The following is a 26462-nucleotide window of genomic DNA, read 5'->3' on the forward strand; positions in this document are numbered from 1 at the left end:
AGCCAATTTTGGTTAAAAGAATTTTAATTTTGTTGGCAATGTCCTTAAATATTCCTACAACATCTCATATTATTTCTGGTAAATCCCTGTAGACAGCAGTACTATAAAAAGTCTTCAGAGGGTATCTGCAACTGAGGTGTGTTCAAACAAGGAGTAATTATTGAATTTCTTTTGGCAGAAAACCAGACCATCACAAATATACACAGGCAACTACAGAATGTCTACAGACACTGGGCAGTGGATAAAAACATGGTAAGTTGCTGGATGAAATGTCTGTCACCAGTAAAATGAGGAGAAGAGAACCTGATTGATCTCACATGTGCAGGCGGGCTGCACACAGCTGTGATGCCTGCGGTGTTGTTCAATGTGATAAATGAATAATTACACAACTCAGTGCTCAACTTGGCATGCCTGTTGGTAGTGTTGACACACTTGTTCATCAGTTGGCATGCTCATAGGTTGGTATGCAGTAGGCTCCTTGAAGCCTAACTAAAGAATACAAAGAGGAAAGAAGGAATATCTGTGCCAAATTGATTGCTTGTAATGAGGCTGATCATGATGATTTCTTGTCAAACATTGTCAGAGGCAATGAAACATGTATCCACCACTGTGAATCTGAAACAAAAGGGCAATCCAAGGTATGACACCACACAACATCTCCTTCAAAGAACAAATTCAAAACAGCACCCTCAGCTGGTAGTGGCATGGCAACAGTCTTCTCTGAAGGGGCTACTGTGTTCAGCGTCCTGCTTCATGGAAGAATGATCAACTCCAAAGTTTATTGTGGGACTCTTAGGAAGCTGAAGAAATGATTACAGCTTGTTAGTTGCCACAATAATGAGAACATGCTGCTCCTTCTCTGTGATAATGATAGGTCACATAAAAGTCTGCACACTCAAGAGCAGATCACAAAACTGCAGTGGACTGTTCTTCCTCATCTGCCCTACAGGCCAGATCTTACCTTCTGACTTCCACCTCTTTGGTTCACTGAAGGATGGACTCCATGGGAGACACTGCAGCAATAATAAGAAAGTTATTAATGCAACAATACCGTGGCTCAGACACATACCAATAGAGTGGTCTCATGATGGTATACAGGCTCTCACATTAAGATTGTGTAATATGTTAGGACTGAGCAGAGATTACACTGAAATGTAGCATTGTATTGCCAAAGAATTGGGGAACAATATGGTGTTTCAAACCATGAATAAAACCATCTTGCTTTGAGAAAAAAAAGATGTGTTGCATTTTATTTAGACAAATTAATAAATAAAATATTAATACATCCAGAACACACTTCAGCATGATACATATAATGGCATCACACACATTCTCCATCAAAACAGAACTCAAGGCATATAATGCAATGTAATTTCCAGGGACATTATATTGAACAGTGACTCAAGTACCAGAAAGCTGGGCAATAAAAAACAGTCAATATTGGAACAAAATCTTTACGTACTGTCTTTGGCCCAGTGCAAGATGCACATGGCTGGAAAAGAAGGAAGAACCAGGAACTTTATGAACTGATGTGTTAGTCAAACATGGTATAGAAAATGAAGGCAAGAAGATGCCAAGGAACATGTCTGCTTAGATGACCCAGGAAGCAACGATTGGACAAAACCAAGAAAGACCTATGACAGCTAGAGATTGAACCAAGCTCATAAAAGCTGGAAAAGTTTAAGTTAATTTGACTTTCAATTACTACAAACCACAGCTCTCTCTCTCTCTCTCTCTCTCTCTCTCTCTCTCTCTCTCTCTCTGTGTGTGTGTGTGTGTGTGTGTGTGTGTGTGTCTATTAACCATTACTGACTGAAATTTATTGCAGAACTCTATCAGTCTTTTTTTTCTCTGATTATTACTACTGAATCCACATTTTCCAGTAGCTCTTTCTTCTGTTCTCTCCCCTACTACTGATTTCCTCCTCTACTCTTTTGTTCCACTCCCCCATAATTATTAGACTTCCATTTCCCTTTACATCCTGTATTACCCATTCATTGTCCTCATATACTTTCCCTCTCTGTCTTCTGCTTATGGTGTCAGCATGTTGTTGGTGTCAGTTTGAGGTCAGTCCTGATGAGAATTATCCTACCACAGACTGTTCATAGTAACTCGCTCTCTGTCTTCCCTTCCTACTCATGACAAAGCCTACTCCCATTCCACCATTTCCTGCTGCTGTTGGTATACATATTTATTCAGTAGTTGGTCAACTATTTTCTAAATTAGAGCCACAGATCCTATACAGGCTACTGCCCACAGCTGAATGTTTGAAGGTCCTTGCTGAGGTATGACACTAACACCTTTTTGGCTAGTTAATGGAACATATAAAATCTTTCCACTTGTTTTACTTGCCTTCTGCAGTTGGGTAACCATTGTTGCTACAGTTTCCTCATGGTCACTGATACGCTTTTCAGCATGAAAAGCCTCTACATTTACATCTGCAAACCACTTTGATGTGCCTGGAAGAGGATACTTCCCATTGTATTATGTATAAGGGTTTCTTCTACTTTGCATATGGAGTTCAGGAAGAATGACTGCTCCTATGGCTCTGTACATGAGGTAATTAGTCCGACCTTCTGTTAGTTGGTTGTTTTTGGGGAAGGAGACCAGACAGCGTGGTCATCGGTCTCATCGGATTAGGGAAGGATGGGGAAGGAAGTCTGCCGTGCCCTTTCAGAGGAACCATCCCAGCATTTGCCTGGAGTGATTTAGGGAAATCACGGAAAACCTAAATCAGGATGGCCGGACGCGGGATTGAACCGTCGTCCTCCCAAATTTGAGTCCAGTGTTCCGACCTTTTAATATATAGGAGGCTACAGTATAGTCCTATGTTGTTGTTGTGGTCTTCAGTCCAGAGACTGGTTTGATGCAGCCCTCCATGCTACTCTATCCTGCACAAGCTCCTGCATTTCCAAGTAACTGCTGCAATCTACATCCTTCTGAATCTGCTTAGTGTATTCATCTCTTGGTCTTCCTCTATGGTTTTTACCCTTAACACTGCCCTCCACTACTAAACTGGTGATCCCTTGAAGCCTTAGAACATGTCATACCAACTGATCCCTTCTTCTGGTCAAGTTGTGCCACAAATTCCTCTTCTCCCTGATTATATTCAGTACCTCCTTATTAGTTACATGATCTACCCATTTAATCTTCAGCATTCTTCTGTAACACCACATTTCCAAAACTTCAGTCCTCTTCTTGTATAAACTAGTTATCGTCCATGTTTTACTTCCATACATGGCTACACTCCATAAAAATACTTTCAGAAATGACTTTCTGATACTTAAATCTATACTCGATGTTAACAAATTTCTTTTCTTCAGAAACACTTTCCTTGCCATTGCCAGTCTACATTTTATATCCTCTCTACTTCAACCATCATCAGTTATTTTGCTCCTCAAATAGCAAAACTCATCTACTACTTTCAGCGTCTCATTTCCTCATCTAATTCCCTCAGCATCACCTGATTTAATTCAACTATATTACATTATCCTGTTGATGTTCATCTTATATTCTCCTTTCAAGACACTGTCCATATTTTAATCCCTACTCCAAAATTTTCTTTTGTTTCCTTTACTGCTTACTCAGTACACAGATTGAATAAGATCAGGGATAGGTTACAACCCTGTCTCACTCTATTCTCAACCACTGCTTCCCTTTCATGCTCCTCGATTCTTATAACTGCCATCTGGTTTCTGTACAAATTGTAAATAGCCTTTTGCTCCCTGTATTTTATACCTTCCACCTTCAGAATTTGAAAGAGAGTATTCCAGTTGACATTGTCAAAAGCTTTTACTAAGTCTACAAATTCTAGAAATGTAGGTTTCCTTTCTTTATCCTATCTTTTAAGATAAATCGTAGAGTCAGTATTGCTTTGCATGTTCCAACATTTCTACAGAATCCAAATCAACCTTCCCCGAGGTCAACTTCTACCAGTTTTACCTTTTGTTTGTAAAGAATTCGTGTTGGTATTTTGCAACCATGACTTATTAAACTGAGAGTTCAGTAATTTTCACACTGTCAACATCTTTCTTTGGGATTGGAATTATTATATTCTTCTTGAAGTATGAGGGTATTTTGCCTGTCTCATACATCTTGTTCACCAGGTGGTAGAGTTTTGTTAGGACTGGCTCTCCCAAGTCTATCAGTAGTTCTAATGGAATGTTGTCTACTACCAGGGACTTATTTCAAATTAGGTCTTTCGGTGCTCTGTCAAATTCATCACACAGTATCATATCTCCCATTTCATCTTCATCTACATCCTCTCCCATTTCCATAATATCGCCCTCAAGTACATTGCCCTTGTGTAGATCCTCTATATACTCCTTCCATCTTTCTGCTTTCCTTTTTTTGCTTAGAACCATGTTACACTTCCTGTTGATATCATTTCTGAAACATTTATATTCCTTTTTGCCTACTTTATTCACTTCATTTTTATATTTTTTCCTTTCATCAGTTAAGTTCAATATCTCTTCTGTTACCCAAGGATTACTACTAGCCCTCATATTTTTACCTACTTGATCCTCTGCTGCCTTTATTATTCCATCTCTCGAAGCTACTAATTCTTCTTCTACTGTATTTCTTGTCAATCATTCCATAATGCCCTCTCTGAAACTCTCTACAACCTCTGGTTCTATCAGTTTATCCAGATCCCACCTCCTTAAATTCCCACCTTTTCACAGTTTCTTCAGTTTTAATCTACAGTTCATAACCAATAGATTGTGGTCAGAGTCCACATCTGCCCCTGGAAACGTCTTACAATTTAAAACCTGGTTCCTAAATCTTAGTCTTACCATTGTATAATATGTCTGAAACCTTTCAGTGTCTCCACACTTCTGCCACATATACAAACTCCTTTCATGATGCTTAAACCAAGTGTTAGCTATGATTAAGTTATACTCTGTGCAAAATTCTACCAGGCAGCTTCTTCTTTCATTCCTTGCCTCCATTCCACATTCAGCTACAACGTTTCCTTCTCTTCTTTTTCCTACGATTGACTTCCAGTCCACCTGACTATTAAATTTTCATCTCCCTTCACTATCTGAATAATTTCTTTTATCTCATCATGAATTTCTTCAATCTCTTTGTTGTCTGCAGAGCTAGTTGCCATATAAACTTGTACTACTATGGTAGGCATGGGCTTTGTGTCTATCTTGGCTACAATAATGTATTCACTAAGCTGTTCGTAGTAGCTTACCCACACTTCTATTTTTTATTCATTACTAAACCTACTCCTGGATTACCTCTGTTTGCTTTTGTATTTATAACCCTTTATTTGCCTGACCAGAAGTCTTGTTCCTCCTGCCACCAAACTTCACTAATTCCCACCTACATTCCTCACTTAACACTGGTTCTTGAAACTTTGTGAGTGGGTAGGATAGCTGGTGCCTATGTTCAGGTGTTGACCAGTCCAGGTTTCCCAGTATTTATAAGAAACACTCCCAGAGGCCAAACAAACTAGTCACCATTCACACTGTCTTTTTTGTACATGTAAATATAATGCATCTCTGTTTGGTTGTTTATGAGTACGTGTCTACCAACACACACAAAACACAAAGCTTTTCATTCGAATGCCAGTACACTGCACAGTTTTACTTGCTCAAGAAGTTTAGCTATAGATTACACTTCAATGCCAACCAAGATTTTCAAAAGCATTTTTGTTTATGCCAGCACTAGCACTCAACTATACATTGCTCAAACAGATGTTGAATTGTTGATTCACAAACTATTTGTCATACAGAAATGAAGAAGATTTTTGAATTGTAGATAAGATATACAGTAGGGTCATTCGTGAGGAAACAGACCCAATATACTGAATTTAAAATAATAACTTCTAAAATAGAGGAAATTATTTACTGCATTTGGTCCTTTAAAATAAAGTTAATTTATGAACTACAAGATACACGACATTAAAAAATTCACAAAACTATTGTTTGAAGTGTGTCACAAATTCAAAGCAAGTGATGACATTACTAAAATGTGTTGTACTGCTGTAGGTCAAAATAAAAAAATGTATATTGTTCACTGGTTTTAAGAAACTATTTATATCTATCAATATCCACCCTTCTAAGATTAATATCAACGTACACAACTACTATGAGGAGAAAGATACTTAAAATATACTTACTGGCGATCTATGTCAAAAATTTCATATTGTCCCACATATGATCTTGGAAGCTGTGGTGAAAAAGAGAGCAATAAACAATTAAAATCAAGCAATGTCAATGACAGCACAAAGCATAAACTGTGAATAAAAATAGCAGCTTCATTTCAATATAAAAGGATGTGTGATCAGTCTTTTACTGGAAAGTCTGCAAGGATAATTATGAACAAGAAAATGTCAGTGAATGAAATGAAAAAGTGTAATAGAGGTAAGGGTGCAAGATGACTACTCTGAGGTGATCTATTGACGGAAAACGAGGTACATATGGAAAAAGAGAGGTTAGTTCAATAGAAGCCTATGGAAATAAGGATGGAAGGAGTGAATAAAGAAGAGGAAACTGTAAGGGGTCGCTCCAAAAGTTTTGAAGAAGTAATGCACATTAATCCATTCATCATGGTGCGTTTTATCCAGCCGGTACTGATATGTCTCCAATTACCCAGAGAATCAACCTCACTTCTGTACTTGTGAATAGGATAATATTACGAAGTAGCACCCCTCTGCCCCCCCCCCCCCTTAAAAAATTTCATAAAGGTTTGAAATTGTGTGTAAAGTTTTTGCAATTCACTAAGTGGTCTCATTCTTAAATACTGGCCGAGTAAAGTTTGGGAATTTGTGCACTGTGAGCTATATTTCTTTCTCACACCCACCTCCACCCCATTGGTAGGTAGGTGTTTCTTACCTCCACAGAGATTCTTTCTAGGTAATAAGTTATATGTGTACTATGTTTGGTTGAAATTAGTCCAGTGGTTGAACAGGAGATGTGGCACATACCTACATACATATATTTTTATAGCTAGTTGAGAAACTGGGCATTGCCTGCTTATTTATTTATCCCCCTCTCTCTGTCCACCTCCTCCATCACTCAGTCTCTGTAAATCCCCTCCTGCCCCTCTCTCCATCCATATTCATCCTTCCTGCCCCCTTTCTCTGTCAATCTGCTCCTCCCCCTCTATCCACCTGCTGCTTCCCTCTGTGTCCATCATCTCATCCCCCTCTTGTTCCATCTCCTCCTCCCCCTCTCTTTGTCAATCTCCACCGCTCCCTCTCGCTGTCCATCTCCTCTTACCTGTCTCTCTATCCGTATTCCCTTCCACACTCTCCCTCTTCATCTCCTTCCCTTTTCTTTCTTTGTACATCTCTTCCTCACCCCTCTCTCTGTCTGTCTTTTACTCATCCCCTTCTCTGCCATTTACCTTTTCCATCTCTGTCTGGCCATCTCATCTTCTCCCATCCCTCTGCCTGTCTCTTCATCTCCCTCTCTCTGTCCATATCCTCCTCCTTCTATTTATGCCTATCTCCTCCTTCCCCTCTGTTTCTCCATCTCCTAATACTCCCTTCTCTTTCCATGTCATCACGCTCATCTGAATAGAAGCCTGATTGTTCTCAACCATACAGTATTTCTTTCCAGATTGTAACTAATATGTGTACCATCAAATATGACAGAAATCGTTTCGGTGGTACAGGATGAGCTTTCTACCAGCAGCTTTGCAAACATGTTCCACACATATGTAACATATTTCATGCTTATTTGTACACATATTTCACCTGTATGTTTAGGGAATTTCGCACTGCAGTTTCATTTTCATGCAGCTTAATGTTCATGGCATTGTGTCTCTGGAGCTATGCACTGTACAATGATATACTTTTGCAGGTACATTCAGTGGTATATTTGCCTAATGTTCTGTGAAATGTGTTGTGAAAGGAGTTAGTAGAAAAGAAGTAATAAACTAGAATGTTATGAATGATGCCACAGTTTCTCAGGCATGTCAGTGTTTATGATTTCATATCTCCTGAACTATGTGTCATAGAATGGTATACTTTTCTAAGTACACTCAGTGTGTGGTGAAGCAAGCTGGGATCTTTTTACTTCCTCTCTTGTTTTGCTCTCTGCCTCCATAAATTCATTTTATTTTCATTTTTGCCTAATTACCATTAACATACATGAGTATAATCTGCATTTCCATAAAAGAGAAAGGCTCGTCCACAGTCTTAAGGAATATACCACCAGATCAAATTTTGTGCTTAGTTTTGTGTATGTTGTTAATTTCCTAATTTATTTTGACCATTCTCAGTTAATATCTTTTATTATAGGATGAAATCAGCAATTTTTTCGTGACTTAGATTCTGTTGTTGACTTATAAACAAATATAAATTGTGTACTAATCATAAACATTTGAAAAAAGAACTACTAGGGTTTTTTAAATATTTATTTGGCTCCATTCAAAAACATGTCCGCCCCCAATAGCTGAGTGGTCAGCACAACAGAATGTCAATCCTAAGGGCTCGGCTTCAATTCCCGGCTGGGTCGGAGACTATATGTGATGGGAGGCCCTAGTCACTCGACATTTACATTTTTTTTATTCACAAAACATGTTAGCAAAGCCAGCCCTTATTTAATTCCGAAATAGTTACCAGATTTGTCAAAAACATTGTTCGGATAACTATATCTGTTAATTTCATTATTTAAACAAATAATTCAGCCTAAGCTTTGTGGTATAAGAAACTGTCAGAAAGAAGGCATTTTTCACTGGATTCAGTTAATTGATTAAATTATGTTTTAATTGTAATTTCTGTAACTTAAACACCGAACATTGCATAGTTTCAGTGCCTGTTATTGCGAGGATTTTTGATCCCAAGATAGACAGTCCACGGCTCAGTTAGAGAAATGCGTGAACTGAACAGTGGAATTAGTGTAACATAAATAAACCATGCGTTAAAACAATGACACTGTCTGTTCAATTTATTTGAGAAATAGTGAACTGTGTGGTTAGGTATTTACTGCTCATAGATGTTCAACATTAAGCTATTGCAGCAGTATGCTGATGTTTGCCTGCAAACTATTAATGAGGCTTATCAAAAGTTACCCAATAGTGAACTGGCCATATAACTGTGTAATATTGTGGGGTTGTGAACAGTGAAAGTAAAGAACTGTCAAAAGTAACTGTGCAACTGTCAGCTACATCATTTACAGTAGTCAGTGTTGAACTTCCGTCCCCCATTTTTCAGCCAGTTTAACAATGCAGTACGACGACACTGAGGACTATCAATGAAGAAATAAAGCAGGTGAAAATCACAAGTGGAATATGTGGATACTGCCTGTGAAACATGTTGCAAATAGAGCTAGTAGTAAAGAATTAATAAACTATAACATCATGCATAATGCGGCAGTTTCTCACACATCTCAGAGTTTATGGCATCGCATCTTTTGAAGTGTTTGCCATAAAATGATGTATTTTGCTAGGTACTGGTACAGTAATAAATTTAAATGTCTTGCCTGATTCTGTAGCTTTTATGCATTCAGTGTTCATGACATCATACCTCCTGAATTAAGTGTCGCATTATGATGTAATTTTTCTGATACTTTTAGTGATATATGTCAATACTGTCTGCAAAAGTGTCATAAAAACAGTTAGTAGTAAGGAAGTAACAAGTTAAAATGTCATGCTTCATGTGACAGTTTTACTGCATGAATAGCGAAAATATAGTCAGGGACGAAATTCTTTCCCTTCATCATTTTGTGGGGTTTGTCAGTGAGAAAAAGTTTCATAAGGGTTTGAATTATGTGTAATGTTTGTTGCAAGCCTCTAAGTCCTCTCATTCTCAAATAGTGGATAAGTAAAATATGGATATTCTTGTCTCATGGGGGATGGTTCTTGCCCCCACAGTCATTCTTTTCTGACAGAATATGATATGTGAACCAAATTTGATTCAAATCAATCCTGTGGTTCAGGAGGAGAGGCGGAACATAAATACATATGTACATCCACTTTTGCAATTTTTGTGGATATGTATGGACATGTTTCCTCTGAAATACTAAGGCAAGCTCCTTGACATGCTGTGAAGGTCTTGCAGATGTCTTACTAACCACTTTATCAACCTCTGCCTTACGGGGTCATACAGGTGTGGGATGGAGGGTCATGTTGTCAGCACACTGCTCTCCCAGCCATTTTGCAGACTTTCCAGACCATGGAGTTGCTTCTACACAGTTGAATAGTTGCTCAATGAGCATCTCATGACTGACTGCACTCCCTATCAGTCCTCCTATCAAGGAAAAATCCATGGCAGTACGGGGAATCAAATCTGGGTCCTCCTCAAGGCAGCTACGTATGCTGACCACTTAGCTATGGGGGCGAACTCTGAAATGGTTAGGAGCTAGGCAAAGCTATTTGTGGTGATCCAAAATGTTTCTTTCATTTCTAAAAAGGTAAAGACACCAAATGGAATCAGATCTGGGCTCTATGCTGGATGAGAAAGTGCTCAAATCAGGACTCTGAAAGAGGTGCTTGTGTTTTAATGACAAAATGAGCATGTTTATTGCCATTATGGAACAAGATTTTACAGAGGAGAATATGTGGCTGATTGTCTTGGGTTCTTTTAAAGGGCATACTCTACGATACCAGTTTATCAGTGTTACCCTACCTTCTTCTTGTGGTAATAAATGTGCTTAGAATGAAGCAAAGGCACATTTTCCTTTTTCTCAAATTTCTTGAGCTCTCTCACCTTGTTGCACACGAAGGTCATTTAAGAAAAGACCTGTGGATAGCTTCCAGTTTTGCCTGTGAGTCAAACTGATACAGTCACATATAGTAAGCAGCTATAATGTCATTATCCATGACCTGATGGAATTAAACACCCAAGCTCCTGTTTACAGGATTATAACATTAAGCACATTTTTACTTTGTTTAATAGTGTAGTATCCATCCACCTAACATTAGAACTTTCACATACACTCCTTCACTTTAGTCATAATTGTGAAAAGTCAAAAATCTTTAAAAAGAATTTAGTCATAAGCCATAAAAAGGAACAGCATTATAATACCCTTGTCACTTTCATCACAAATGTGCTACAGTGCCCTTCCTTCTCGTAGCTTGCAAATATATTCTTTTTAAAGAATTTTGACTTTTTACAGTTCATGATTAACCAGATCTGAAGATGATCATTAAATTTGATCGACACTAGTGACCAAGTGTCACTAATTGCAACTGAGAATGTTGCATTAAACATTTAAAAAAATATGTACAGTTGTGACATCTCTCGTGACAATTGTGTCATCCATTATTAAAACATAATATTAGTTAAAATATATTTGTTCCTTTTAATAATGTCATACCTTTTTACATATTATGTAGGAGGTTTTACATTTCTGTAGTATAATTCAAGTTTTTTACAATATTAAAATTTATTATAAACAATGACCTCTTTAAATTAAAGTAACTTTCAAATTATTGTACAATAAGTTGCTCTTAATCAGGTCCAATCAGCCATACAATACTGATTAACTGCTATATCAGCAGTACAAGGAGAAGGTAGATTGCTGCTCACCATAAAGATGGCTCATTGAGTTGCAGATACGCACAAGGAAAAGACAGTTACACATTAGCTTTCGGCATCCAGGCTGCCGGAGATGCTGGTCATGTGTGCATGAGATGTGCTTGCTTGTGTGAATGAATGAGTGTGTGTTTCCTTTTCTGGAGGAGGCATTGGCTGAAAGCTAATATGTAACTGTCCTTTTGTTGTGCCTGTCTGCAGCTCATTGTGTCATCTTTATAGTGAGTAGCAATCTATCTTTTCCTTATGTTGTTGATATTCTAATGTGTAGATTCCATTGTTTCATTTTGACTGCCTGATATGTCATTCTCCAAGTAACAGCATGACTTGGATGCATTGTGAAGCAGCATGCAACCCCCCCTCCCCCGTCGCCCACCCCCAGCCATTTTCCTATTTCCTTTCCAGACAATGGAGCCAATATTTATCACTTAAGTGTCTCATCAATTGGTCACATGAAGCTGAGTGCATCTTGTTCCAGCCTTCACACCAAGATAAATCTATGGTATTACCAAGAACTGAAGTGAGGTCCTTCACTTGACAGTGTGGCATGCAACAGGTCAGCTATGGAGCTGGACTCTAAATTACTGCGTATTAAGTAAGACCAATAACCCAACCCCCTTGATTATAAAAGATCAAACCCCCACACATAAAATAGCTTCGAAAATCTGATTGCAAATGAATTAATGATTATGACATCTTGTCTCTTAAACTACGTGTCATACAATGACATAATTTTGTAGGTGCATTCAATGATATCTACCTCTGCACCTACTTTGTAAGTAGGTTTTCACAGGACAGTTTGCATCTATACTCTGCAGAGGGTACATCCCAATATAGCTGTAATCAGGACTTTTTCCCATTCCATTCAGATACAAAGCACAGGAAGAATGATTGCTTAACTGGCTCTGTGCTTGCTGTAATTAGTTTAATCTTGTCTTTGCATCCCCTAACAGAACATCACATACGGGGTTATAATAAATTCCCAGATTCATCACATAAAGTTGGTTCTAGAAACTTTGTAAGTAGGTTTTCACAGGATGGTTTGAATCTATCTTCAAGTGAATGCCAATTCCGTTCCTTCAGCATCTTCATTACACTCTCCCATGGATAGAATGAGCCTATGGCCATTTGTGCTGCCCTTCACATCCGTTCAACATTCACTGGCAATCCTATTTGGTACAGGTCCCATACACTTCAACCATCTTTTAGGATGGGTCACACAATTCTCCTTTGTAGACTCATTGCACTTCCATAGTAATCTACCAATGAACCACCATCTGCCATATGCTTTGCAGCATGCCTGATGCTGAAGTTTTACTGCATGAACAGAGAAAATATAGTAGGTGACAAACTTTTTTTGTTTAATTATTTTATGAGGGGTGTTAGCAAGAAAAAGTTTTGGAAAGGTTTGAAATTATGTGTAAAATTTGTTAGAAGTTGCTGAGCACCCTTATTCTCATATACTGGATGAATCTAGATGGGTAATTTGTGTGTGCCACAAGATATGCACACAATTCCTAACTTATTTTGTTAAACCTTTAATGTAAGAGCACACCTCTGAATTTGTACATTACAGCAGCGCTTTAAAATTTTAAATTCAGTCAACAATTATATGAAATAATAGAAAAACAAATTTTTGTTGCCCCTGGAAGTATTTAGATAGGCAACCTCTACTGGGATCAGCAGACCATTTTAGCCACTTAGCAATACAGATAAAACACATTTCTATAATCAGGCAACTTTCTACTTCAAATTAGTGCCAGACATAAAGAGCATTCAGAAATGGGTAAATGAAAAATATTATTATGACAGAGATCATAAGGCTGCAATCTTCCTGAATCAGAAAAAGGAAGATAAAGTGAGGATCACTGATTTGTGAAAATACAAATAAAAAATAGTTTGGCTCACTTTTGCTTCATTAAAATGGCTAAGTGAACAATACAAAGAAACTGTTTCGACTTAGCACAGACATTGGAAAAGGTTGAAGACTATGGTGTTGATTTTCCAGGTGGACTCATCGAAGGAGGAATCAACATTAGCAGACAACTACCAAATGGTACTCCTGGACAGATTCATCAAACACCTGCTGAAAAAGTTCAAGTAAATGACAAATCACAACCAGGGGACAACTATCAAATACAAACATGATATGGAAAACAGAGCAATCATACAAATACAGGATAGTTTTTAATTTACAAAATAAATAGAGAAATCTTGCTAAAATTATGTAAAACAATATGAAATAGGATAAACAGCTGTGACTATATAGGCTTTCCCTATGTAACAATTGATAATTTTCTTCTCAGGTCTGCAGCCAAATCATGAAGTCATCTTAACAAAATATTTTTGCTGTCCACCTGGCAGCCATCTTCAGATGGTATGCTGTTGTACAAACTCACTGGAATGGAATTCAGACTGTGAGTGGCAGCTCCTTTAAATGCCACGGAGGGCCAACAGAACATGTGCAAGAAATCTATCTTCGTAGCTGCCCTCTAGTACATGTGAAGTTATAGCGCCACAGTGATGAAAGGCAGCAAAATCAATAAATCACTAGCAAAAACTATTCTGATGGCTGAATCAAGGACGGTTGTTTTCTAATGTCTGATAAAACCAGGTTCCAATTCTTACTTGCTCTGACTCTATTTATAAGATTGTTAGATAGTCAAATTTAAATGGATTCTTTTAATACACAGTCACAACAGTGAGACACACAGGCAATCACTTTTGTCTTTTCATACATTTTACGTCTCTCAGTAAAACAGAGCTCCGCCACTGCAGATTTCTCAGGTTGAAACAAACGCGTTTGGCACAGGTGCTCAACACATAGGTCCTGAATGTTACAAATTGTTGGACCAATACAACATGTCCCACAATGGCAGGGGCTTTTGTACACACTGGGCTCCCTCAATACCAAGTCATCCTTTACTGAGCTAAGGAGTTCTCTAAATTTGGTTGGCAGACAAAAAACACTTCTGATATATTTTTTTAAATTTTTGCTATTTTTGATGATATGCTCCTAGCAAAAGGCAGGAAAGCCACCAATTTACATGCATCTTCTAATGGTTCCTGTGAATGTCCAAACTGGAAAGCATGATGGATCTGTTTGTATAGCTGTGCTGCTTGAACACAACTTTAAGATGATCTAGCTCTTGTGTCGAGCTTTCTGCGTTGAAATGGCATAAGCTCATCTTACCAAAGTCCACAGCACCAGTGTGCATTGGAATGATGGATGACAGCTCAATGCATGCAAGTAATAGTATGTGTGCATGGGCTTCTGATAAACACCGTGTTCCAGGGTCCCATGATCCTTTCTGTAAACCAAGACATCTAGAAACAGAAGCTTGCCATTCCTTTCAATGTCCATCAAGAACGTGATACTGGGATGAAGGCAATTAAAATGATATAGGAAATTAGAGATGAATATTATCAGCATCTATAGCTAGACATTGAGTGGAAAGTCAAACGTTAGATATTATAAGCTGTTATGCAGAGTCCTCCTTCAGAGGTAGAAAAATACACAAATTCATATATGCACAGTTCATATGCAAACATGGTCACTGTCATCTCTGGGCAGTAAAGTTTGACTGCCCCACATTGAAACTAAGTAAAATTACACTTGTCTCAGAGTATACATGGTAGTAACTAAAAAGAAGAAGTGTGTTGTGTGTATTTATTCTTTGAATTGATCTGCACAAGAGTTTTTGAAGCAGATGAAATGGCAGATAACTAAGAACTTCTTGTTTTAGGTTAATCCTGCTTGAATATTCTTTCTGAAGTGTATATTAAAATACAGGTCATTAGAAAGGAAGCACCAGCTTAGACAGTGAGTGGCAGAGGCAGATATTGTCCATGCCATTTCTAAGATATCATTATGGCATTTGTGTGAAGATTGTTAAAGGAAACCATGAACATGAGTTCAAATAGAAGTTCAGCATCTTAACAATGCACTTCCTTACAAAGAACTGACTCATTTTCAAACTTTTCAGAGTGACCATTCGATAAGAGGAATAAACAAAAATAAACTGGGGCACAAAATATCAATATAAATTTGATGGAGGGTGAAGACTAAAACTATTGACAAAGCCAGGTGTTAATGACTGATAACAGAGATAAAACTGACAGTAGTATGGAAGAAATAAAGCTACACATATATTGTTAAATAACTTACACTACAATTGGCTTACACTACAAGTATTATAATCATACGTATTATGTAGCGGAGATGCTGAGTCGTGATAGGCATAACGAAAAGATTCATGCAATTATAGCTTTCAGCCATTAAGGCCTTTGTCAGCAGTAGACACACATACACACACGCGCATACACGCACTCACGCAAACCCAATTTGCACACACGTCTGCAGTCTCAGAGAACTGAAACCACACTGCGAGCAGCAGCACCAGTGCATAATGGGAGTGGCGACTGGGTGGAGGTAAGGAGGAGGCTGGGCCGGGGAGGGGGAGGCATAGGATGGTGGGAGTGGCGGACAGTGAAGTGTTGCAGTTTAGATGGAGGGCAGGAGAGAAGGTATGGAGGGGGGAAGGGGTAAGTAGCAGAAAGGAGAGAAATAAAAAGAAATTAAAAGACTGGGTGTGGCAGTGAAATGATGGCTGTGTAGTGCTGGAATGGGAACAGGGAGGGGGCTGGATGGGTGAGGACAATGACTAATGAAGATTGAGGCCAGGAGGGTTACGGGAATGTAGGATGTATTGCAGGGAAAGTTCCCACCTGCGCAATTCAGAAAAGCTGGTGTTGGTGGGAAGGGTCCATATGGCACAGGCTGTGAAGCAGTCATTGAGATGAGGGATATCATGTTTGGCAGCATGTTCATCAACAGGGTGGTCCACTTGTTTTTTGGCCACAGTTTGTCGCTGGCCATTCATGCAGACAGACAGCCTGTTGGTTGTCATGCCTACATAGAATGCAGCACAGTGGTTGCAGCTAAGCTTGTAAATCACATGACTGGTTTCACAGGTAGCCCTGCCTTTGATGGGATAGGTGATGTTAGTGACCAGACTGGAGTAGGTGGTGGTAGGAGGATGTATGGGACAGATCTTGCATCTAGGTCCATTACAGGGGTATGAGCCATGAGGTAAGGGATTGGGAGCAGGGGTTGTGTAAGGATGAACGAGTATATTGTGTAGGTTCGGTGGACAGCGGAATACTACGGTAGGAGGTGTGGGAAGGATAGTGGGCAGGAGATTTTTCATTTCAGGGCACGATGAGAGGTAATCGAAACCCTGCCAGAGAATGTAATTCAGTTGCTCCAGTCCCGGATGATACTGAGTTATGAGGGGAATGCTCCTCTGTGGCTCGACTGTGGGACTTTGGGAGGTGGTGGGAGACTGGAAAGATAAGGCACGGGAGATTTGTTTTTGTACAAGGATGGGACGATAATTACGGTCAGTGAAGGCTTCAGTGAGACCCTTGGTATATTTTGAGAGGGACTGCTCGTCACTGCAGATGCAATGAGCACAGGTGGCTAGGTTGTACAGAAGGGACTTCTTGGTATGGAATGGGTGGCAGCTGTTGAAGTGGAGGTATTGCTGGTGGTTGGTAGCTTTGATATGGACAGAGGTACTGATACCTCTGAGGTGGAGGTGGAGGTCAATATCTAGGAAGGTGGCTTGTTGGGTTGAGTAGGACAGGTGACGCAAATGGGGGAGAAGTTGTTGAGGTTCTGGAGGAATGTGAATAAGGTGTCCTCACCTTCAATCCAGATAGCAAAAATGTCATCAATGAATCTGAACCAGGTGAGGGGTTTAGGATTCTGAGTTTTTACGAAGGATTCCTCTAGATGGCCCATGAATAGGTTAGCATAGGATGGTACCATGCGGATGCCCATAGCCGTACCGCGGATTTGTTTGTAGGTAATGCCTTCAAAGGAGAAGTAATTGTGGGTGAGGATCATAGTTGGTCATGGAGACTAGGAAGGAGCTTGTTGGTTTGGAATCCATAGGGCGTCTGGAAAGGTAGTGTTTGATAGCAGTAAGGCCATTGGCACTATGAATATTAGTGTACAGGGAGGTGGCATCAACAGTGACGAGTAGGGCACCGTGTGGTAAAGGGACAGGAAGTGAGGAGAGTCGGTCGAGGAAATGGTTGGTATCTTTTATATAGGAGGATAGGTTCTGGGTAATAGGTTGAGAAGGTGTCGGTTTACAAGAGCAGAGATTCTCTCAGTGGGGGCACAGTAACTGGCCACAATGGGGCATCCTGGGTGGTTGGGCTTATTGACTTTAGGAAGCATGTAGAAGGCGTGAGTGCGGGGAGAGGTAGGGGTAAGTAGAGAGATGGAGTCTGAGGAGAGGTTCTGGGATGGGCCTAAGGATTTGAGTAGTGACTGGAGATCCTGCTGGGTTACTGGCATGGTTTGTAGGTGGAAGTATCTGACACCTGACGGAGCCCTTCTGCCACATAATCCTTGCGATTCAAAACAACAGTGGTGGAGCCTTTGTCTGCAGGTAGGATTATAATGTTGGGATCAGTTTTTAGATGGTGGACTGTGGTTCTTTCTATGGATGTAAGGTTAGTTTGCATGTTGAGGGATTTGGGGAATGATGGTAGGCAAGGTTAGAGGTTAAGAAATTCTGGAAAGTTAACAGGGGGTGGTTTGGAGGCAGCGGGAGTGGATCAAAGTTGGATGGAGGAGTGAACTGAGTTAGGCAAGGTTCAGTAATGGTCTTTGGTTGAGTCTGATTGGTCAGGTTGGTGATGAAAAAGTGTTTCCACTGTATGGACCGGGAGAAGGAGAGAAGGTCTTTAACTAGTCTAGCATGGTTGAATTTGGGAGTGGGACAAAAGGTGAGGACTTTTTAAAGGACTGATATTTCTGTGGGACTAAGGCTTCTGGAGGAAAGGTTCATAACTGTGTTGCAGGTCTGTTTAGGTTCTGGGTTCTGTGTGGTGGTGGGAGGGAGTTTTGGAGGGTGGGGTAAGTGTAGTAGGTCTGCGAGACAGGGTCTGTCAGTTATGAGGCAGCGTGTGGGACGTTGTTGTAGAAGTGGTGGACAATGGTACTCCAAGGTGGGAGTAGGAAGTGAACAGGATCGAGAGCTTTTTGAGGTGGCATTGTGCATGTTGCTCCAGTTCCTGTGGGGCAAGAGTTTCAATGTGTGATATGGGTTCCAGGAATTTGGGATTACATAGCAGGAGAATTTTGCAGATGAAGAGAAGGTACTGCAAGGAGGATTGGGCTTGGTTGATGTGGTTTTGCAGGACTCTGTTGGTGAGGGCTAAGGATTGGCGGTATCTGAACAGGTGGAGGTCATTGTGGAAGGAGGGTTGGCAACCCAAGAAGGGTAATTTGATGGTAAGGCCATTAGGGGGGATTTCATGAGCCAAGCAACAATGCAGGAACAGTATGTGGGACTGGGATCTGGCTAGGGATAAAGAAACTTTTCTGTATTGATGCAGATGGAAGGAGCAAGAATCCATGGTGGTGCAAAAAATGCGAAAAATTACATAAGCAAGTAGAATTACATCTGAAAAAATACGCAAAAATACTCCCAAATACGTGTGAAAAGGACAAAATGGATGCACAAGGGGAAAAAAGGGAGATGAAATCTGGGGAAGACGATGATAGTGGAAGGTGAAAACACACTAAAATTGGCGAGAAGCCACAAGGGTCAAAGTAGAGAATAACTGATCATTAATAAATATTTGTATATTACTATGGGTAGCAGGTTTGAGGGCAGATAAGCGTAAAGAAGGGGGGTGGCAGATGTGACTGGATGAGGTAGATTTAGAGGGCGCAAACAGGGATAGAATGGAGAAAGTGGGCGGGGGGGGGGGGGGGGGGGGGAGAGGAGGGGTTCATAGTTAGAGATGGAAGAGTGTGTGGCACCAGAAAAGTGTGGGAGATAACACACAAAAATACAGGAACTGACACAAGGAGCATGATCAGTTTGAAGGTTCAGTCATTAGAGTGCTTTACTGCTAAAGGTTTGAGTACTGCTCCGGTGCGGATTTTTAATCTGTGAGGAAGTTCCAAATGTGTTTAATAAACTGATCAACTGATAAATGAAAAAAAAGGTAGAAACAATTCTGATATACCAAAACTTAACTTGATCAGGTACTTACACGTGACACATTGTACATTATGAGAATGTATTTCAGATCAGGTGAAAGTCTGTACTCAGGGTCTGTCAGTGTTGAAATCTAGAAGCAAAATACAAAACAGTAATGGTAAATGATAATGGGAATGAGAAGTAATTATTTATAACATTAGAATACAGATTGTGATTAACCTAATGCAACAGTATTCAGATAGAGTGATTTCTCCTCCAAATTAAGGCTGATGTTTGATACTAGCACACTTCTTTTGAACAGAAATGGCCAGTTTACCGGTGCTAATCTCCTTTTCTGTCCTTGCTTTGTCAGTCATGCACTATTTTGCTCCCTAGGCAGCCAAATTCCTTTACTTCATCTACTTCATAGTCCCACATTTTGATGTTTGGCTTACCACTAATCTGATTTCTGCTACTCCTCATTTCTTTCATCTTTCTGTGATATATTCTCTAAACATAGTCTGTGCTCATTATTGAACATGTCTTGCATTTCTTCCTTTCATTGAGGACCACAATGTCTTCAGTGGATCTTAATCATTGATATCCTTTCACCCTGGATTTTAATTCCATTCCTGATCCTACTTTTTAATTCTATCAGTGCTTCTACGAGGTATAGCCTGAACCATACATACTAGTATTATATCATTTGTGATGTAAAAATTTCATTCTTAATCTTCAATTCTCATTTTTAGCTCTTGGTTCTTGTACACATAGCATATTATCCCCATAGCTTACACCTACTTTCCTGAGAATTTTGGATACCTTGCAGCATTTTACATTGTCAAATACTTTCTCTAGGTCAATTAATCTAATGGGAGCATCTTGATTTTCTTAAGTCGTTGTTCCATTATCAGCTGCAATGCTGAAACTGTCTCTCTGGTGCCTTTCCTCTTCCTAAAGAGAAAATGGTTGTCCTCTAAAAGATCCTCAGTTTTATTTCACATTCCTCTGCATTTTATAAGTTGTTAAGAGTATCGTTCAATAATTCACACCCTTAAACACTCTTTCTATCTTTGGGATTGCATGCAAGTATTTTCTGGAAGTCTGGTGATATGTTTCTGATCTGATAGATTCTGAAAACCAGCTTGAATAGTTGTTTAGTTGACACTTGCCTAATTATATGATAATTCAAAAGGAATGTTAGTCATACCTGCCACCTTATTTAATTGCACATTTTCCAAAGTGGTGTCTAACTGTGATCCTAATAAAACTGTATCCCCTATGTTTTCCGTACTGAGTGCCATTTCTTGTTATATCAGATCACCAGTTCCTTCTTCTCATAGAGGCCTCCAATGTACTCTTTTCACCTATATGCCCTCTCCTCTGTGTTTAGCAGCAGAATTCCTCTTGCACTCTTAATATTGACACCTTTGCTTTGAACTTCACTAAAAGCTGTTTTGAATTTAATATATATGCTGAATCAGTGCTTCTGGTGACCATTCCTCTTACAATTTCTTCCCATTTCTTATGCAGCCACTTCTTATTGGCTTCCCTGCTTCTATTTACTTCATTCCTATGTGACTTATATTGTTAGATTCCTGTCTTTCCCTGAAGGGTTCTGCACTTCCTTCTTTCATCAATAAATTAAAGTATTTCCCTTGTTACACAAGGATTCTTCATGATTTCCTTCTTTGTACCTATATTTGTCTTTTCAGCTTCTATGATTTTCAGAGATTTTCAGAGATGTTCATTCCTGAAATGCCTATTGTGTTATTCATTACATCATTAGAGAAATTCAAATGCATCTCATTATTCCTCAGTACTTCAGTATCCCATTTCTTTCCACAATGATTCTAGACAATTCTTTTAAACTTCAGTCTACTCTTCAGCATTACTAAACTGTGGTATGAGTCTACATTTGTTCCTGTGTACCCCTTACAATCAAATTTTTGATCTGGGGTAATCTGTTTGATGTAGATGTAATGAAGCTGGAACCTTGCTATCTCTATAAGCTATTCCCAAATATTCTTCCTCTTCTTTGAAGAGTGTATTCGCTATTACTAACTTTAGGAGTAAATGTAAGAATCCCAAGGTAGCTGAACAGGCTTTTGCAAAAAATGTCTGGTGTTCATCTTCACCTTATATTCTTATTGCATGCTTCCATATAATAAATATTTTTCCAACTAGTAGTACTTTAGAAAATCATGATACAGGGCAATTATGTTTGAAAGTACAAAAAGTCTGCTAGTAACTCTGCTTGCAAATCAGGACAGTGAAAGCTTAGTGTAATGTGGCCAGAATAGAGCTTTTTGGTTAATTCATGTATTTGATGGTAGCATATTAGGAATAGTTCCAAAAATTTCCTGATTATCTATATTTAATGACTGAAAACTCCTGTTATCTACAAGCTGAGCAGCAGTCTTCATTATTAAGCTGCATTACAAGTAGTAAAATTGTGTATTTTTAATGTTGTTATAGAGGTGCTGTGTAAATAGTTAAAACAGGTACACTGAAATACCGTGAGTGACGGCCACCACACATGCAAATAACTTGTCAGTCACCTCCTCAATTCCAAGCAGCGGCCACCAGGTGTCTTTCACCAACCAGGGCTATCTTTGGCTTCCACAGCACATCCATAAGTGCACCACATCCACTGCTAATGGTGTCACCAGCTACCACGGACAGTGCTGTCAACCATGGACTATTTTGCTTCCCAGAAATAAGACAAAGATCCTTCCACCAAAAGGAATAAAAGTCGATGCACTGCTGACACTCACCACAGTTCTTTCACAGCTTTGCCACACTTCCTACAATTACACCATAGAGCACAGTTCTAACAGTTCCATTCTGAAGTTGTTACCTTTTGTCTCTTCTACAGAGAGTTACGAAGTTCTACAGAGCAATAGCAGAGCATAGCTACTACATCATAGACTGCCAACAGACAGCAGAATTATTTAAATTAAATAATTGTGTTAGGTATAGAACACTAATGCCACACATCTAACTATTAAGAAAGTAAAATATGTTTGTAGTAAATATTCATTGTTAATAAGTGACATTTATGCTTTTAAACTATGTTGTTACATTTATGTTCTAGTTTGCCTGTCATGGCAGTTTAAGTTTAGTTATTTGGTAGCATGCATATACTGCCACCTTAAAGAAAACAATAGTAGGAATTTTGTTTTCTGATACTGTGGATATATAGGCTGCAATGATAGTAACATTCAGTTACCACATCCCAACAAGATGTAGGAAGTCTGTTCAAAAAGTTCCAGAACATTCGTAATTTTCCGCCAATGGTGAGTTGGAGTGAAATGCAGTTGGCATCCCTGCATACACTTGTGTTTAATCTGTTTTAACAACCAGAAGTTTCATTGTTGAATGTTTGTTAGTTATTGTTCAGTGCTGTATTGAGTAGAATGTCGTGTCACACAGTTTGCAAATTTCGAGGTGGCAGAGTTAGAGGAGCAACACATTTGCATCAAATTTTGCATGAATCTCATGAAAACCTTTACAGAGACACACCAAATGATTCAGGAAGCCTACAGTGATGAGTGCTTAAGCTGTACTCAGTATTATGAATTGTTCACATGGTTTAAAAATGGCCAGGCAGAAGTATTATGGAAATGGAAGAGGATGTAGATGAAGATGAAATGGGAGATATGATACTGCGTGAAGAGTTTGACAGAGCACTGAAAGACCTGAGTCGAAACAAGGCCCCCGGAGTAGACAATATTCCATTGGAACTACTGACGGCCGTGGGAGAGCCAGTCCTGACAAAACTCTACCATCTGGTGAGCAAGATGTATGAAACAGGCGAAATACCCTCAGACTTCAAGAAGAATATAATAATTCCAATCCCAAAGAAAGCAGGTGTTGACAGATGTGAAAATTACCGAACTATCAGCTTAATAAGTCACAGCTGCAAAATACTAACACGAATTCTTTACAGACGAATGGAAAAACTAGTAGAAGCCAACCTCGGGGAAGATCAGTTTGGATTCCGTAGAAACACTGGAACACGTGAGGCAATACTGACCTTACGACTTATCTTAGAAGAAAGATTAAGGAAAGGCAAACCTACATTTCTAGCATTTGTAGACTTAGAGAAAGCTTTTGACAATGTTGACTGGAATACTCTCTTTCAAATTCTAAAGGTGGCAGGGGTAAAATACAGGGAGCGAAAGGCTATTTACAATTTGTACAGAAACCAGATGGCAGTTACAAGAGTCGAGGGACATGAAAGGGAAGCAGTGGTTGGGAAGGGAGTAAGACAGGGTTGTAGCCTCTCCCCGATGTTGTTCAATCTGTATATTGAGCAAGCAGTGAAGGAAACAAAAGAAAAAATCGGAGTAGGTATTAAAATTCACGGAGAAGAAATAAAAACTTTGAGGTTCGCCGATGACATTGTAATTCTGTCGGGGACAGCAAAGGACTTGGAAGAGCAGTTGAATGGAATGGACAGTGTCTTGAAAGGAGGATATAAGATGAACATCAACAAAAGCAAAACAAGGATAATGGAATGTAGTCTAATTAAGTCGGGTGATGCTGAGGGAATTAGATTAGGAAATGAGGCACTTAAAGTAGTAAAGGAGTTTTGCTATTTGGGGAGCAAAATAACTGATGATGGTCGAAGTAGAGAGGATATAAAATGTAGGCTGGCAATGGCAAGGAAAGCGTTTCTGAAGAAGAGAAATTTGTTAACATCCAGTATTGATTTAAGTGTCAGGAAGTCATTTCTGAAAGTATTTGTATGGAGTGTAGCCATGTATGGAAGTGAAACATGGACGATAACTAGTTTGGACAAGAAGAGAATAGAAGCTTTCGAAATGTGGTGCTACAGAAGAATGCTGAAGATAAGGTGGGTAGATCACGTAACTAATGAGGAAGTATTGAATAGGATTGGGGAGAAGAGAAGTTTGTGGCACAACTTGACCAGAAGAAGGGATCGGTTGGTAGGACATGTTCTGAGGCATCAAGGGATCACCAATTTAGTATTGGAGGGCAGCGTGGAGGGTAAAAATCGTAGAGGGAGACCAAGAGATGAATACACTAAGCAGATTCAGAAGGATGTAGGTTGCAGTAGGTACTGGGAGATGAAGAAGCTTGCACAGGATAGAGTAGCATGGAGAGCTGCATCAAACCAGTCTCAGGACTGAAGACCACAACAACAACAGGCAGAAGTTAATGATGAGCCTTGTTCAGGATGCCCTTTGATGTCTACCGATGATACTCATGTCAGGAACATCAACAAAATTTTGCATGCCAATCAAAGGCAGGCTGTCTGAGAGATTGTCAAAGAATGTAACATTTCAGTTGGATCACGTCCTGAAATCCTGACACAGCGTCTTGGAATGCATCATGTTGCCGCCAGATTCATCCCACGGTTCATGAGTCAAGACTAGAAGACCAGAAAGACCTCCACCTCACAATCTTAGAAAAGCTTTTGGATCATGCAAATGAGAACAAGATGTTCCTTAAGAGAATCATTTCCAAAGTTGAAAACCCCATTGAAAGGCTGAAGATTTGCAATGATAGATGAGATAAAAGAAAATTTGGAGACAGTGCTTCACGCAGTCCAGCAAGAGGAATACCAAGACTGCTTCTGGAAGTGTAAACAGTGTTGGGAGTGGTGTATCAATTGTGGAGGAGTGTGTTTTGAAGAAGACCATGCACAATAAGTTAAAGATAAGCATAGAAAAAAATTGTGGACAAAGTTCAGGAATTTTTTGAACAGTCCTTGTACATAACTTTTTTATTTAATAATACTAACAAAATAAATATTAAGGTAGGCCTACCAATAGAACATAAACAGCAACTATTTAATATGACTGAAAAATCAACAGCTTTCTTCTTCATGTAGTATCCTTCCTCCTAATTTACTAGCTAATTGTAGCTGGCATAAGCAGAAATAATGTTGCAGGAGTACAGTGACAGTCAGTTAGAAACAGAGTATGCAGATTAATTTCCTATGAGTTGCTTGTCTTTTGTATACCTTGACTCATTTCACATCCCTGAGAATTCTCTTTTTTGACTGGATCTACCAAAGATGATGAATGAACGAATGAATAAATGACTGTGTAACTACACAAGCTGAAGCCAGAATAATTATTAATTGAATCTACAATCAAATATAGAAGGAGTTCTAGTTACTAAATAGCAGAATAAAGGTCCCTTCAACCACCAAAATTCAAGTAAAAATATGGTGAACAATATATTGGATGCTTCACTGTCTAGGAAACATGTCAGTAAAAAAATAGCTCAAGCAAGAAAACCAATGTGTTTAATGTTGACTTTTAAATAAATGGATATGTGGATGTAAATTCTCAAATATGCTATTCACAGTTAAAGAAGCAAATATCACAGAGACATCAAGCAACAGAAATTTCACATCTTACCAAGGATCTGTTTGCTGTCATTATTTGATGTCTTCTACTGAGCAAATCAAACAGTACAGCATTGTTCCTCTTGTCACGATAGAAGAATTTGTCATCTGTAAAAGAATTTTAATGTGTTGAACTCTGATATTACAAAAAGAAATGGTTTGCGGAAGCTGGTGATAGGAGTGGAAGACGTTTGCAGGGGAAAAGAGGGATGAGAAAACAAAGGAAGATAAATGTGAAAAGAATGCTCTATTCTGTTTTTAATAGTATTGTAAATGCAAAGTCAAGAAACTTGGTAACTATGAGGCAGTTGCAAAAGAAATACTGGAACCAGACAGTTGATTACTAACATTGCATTTATGGGTAAGAAATTAAATTTATCCAAAAAATGATTTATTAAATACTTAAATTTCTATTTTCTCTGTAAGTTTGCATTCACACCCATGTCTTCCAGACTTTTCTCACTCATAATGACCATACTGATCACATGTAAATACACTTCTCCCTGGAAATCTCCTACTGCCCCCCTCCTTTCTGACACTCCCCTTCTAACAGCACTATGAGGGGCGTTTGAAAAGT

The 26462-nt window shown here is 39.1% G+C and overlaps 1 protein-coding gene across 1 annotated transcript in view; it reads right to left on the reverse strand.

Moving 5' to 3' along the window:
* The window catches only part of LOC126484156 (venom dipeptidyl peptidase 4-like), a 282662-nt gene that overhangs the window by 84212 nt on the left and 171988 nt on the right, over window positions 1-26462 (reverse strand). Inside the window, exons 3-5 of the mRNA XM_050107552.1 lie at window positions 25899-25993; window positions 19574-19651; window positions 6128-6177 (exon numbers count right to left, since the gene is read on the reverse strand). Of these exons, the coding sequence (XP_049963509.1) occupies window positions 6128-6177; window positions 19574-19651; window positions 25899-25993 (223 nt within the window). The remainder of the gene's footprint in view (window positions 1-6127; window positions 6178-19573; window positions 19652-25898; window positions 25994-26462) is intronic.

Source organism: Schistocerca serialis, chromosome 6 (assembly GCF_023864345.2).
Source record: "Schistocerca serialis cubense isolate TAMUIC-IGC-003099 chromosome 6, iqSchSeri2.2, whole genome shotgun sequence".
In the NCBI taxonomy this organism is placed as follows: Eukaryota; Metazoa; Arthropoda; class Insecta; order Orthoptera; family Acrididae; genus Schistocerca; species Schistocerca serialis.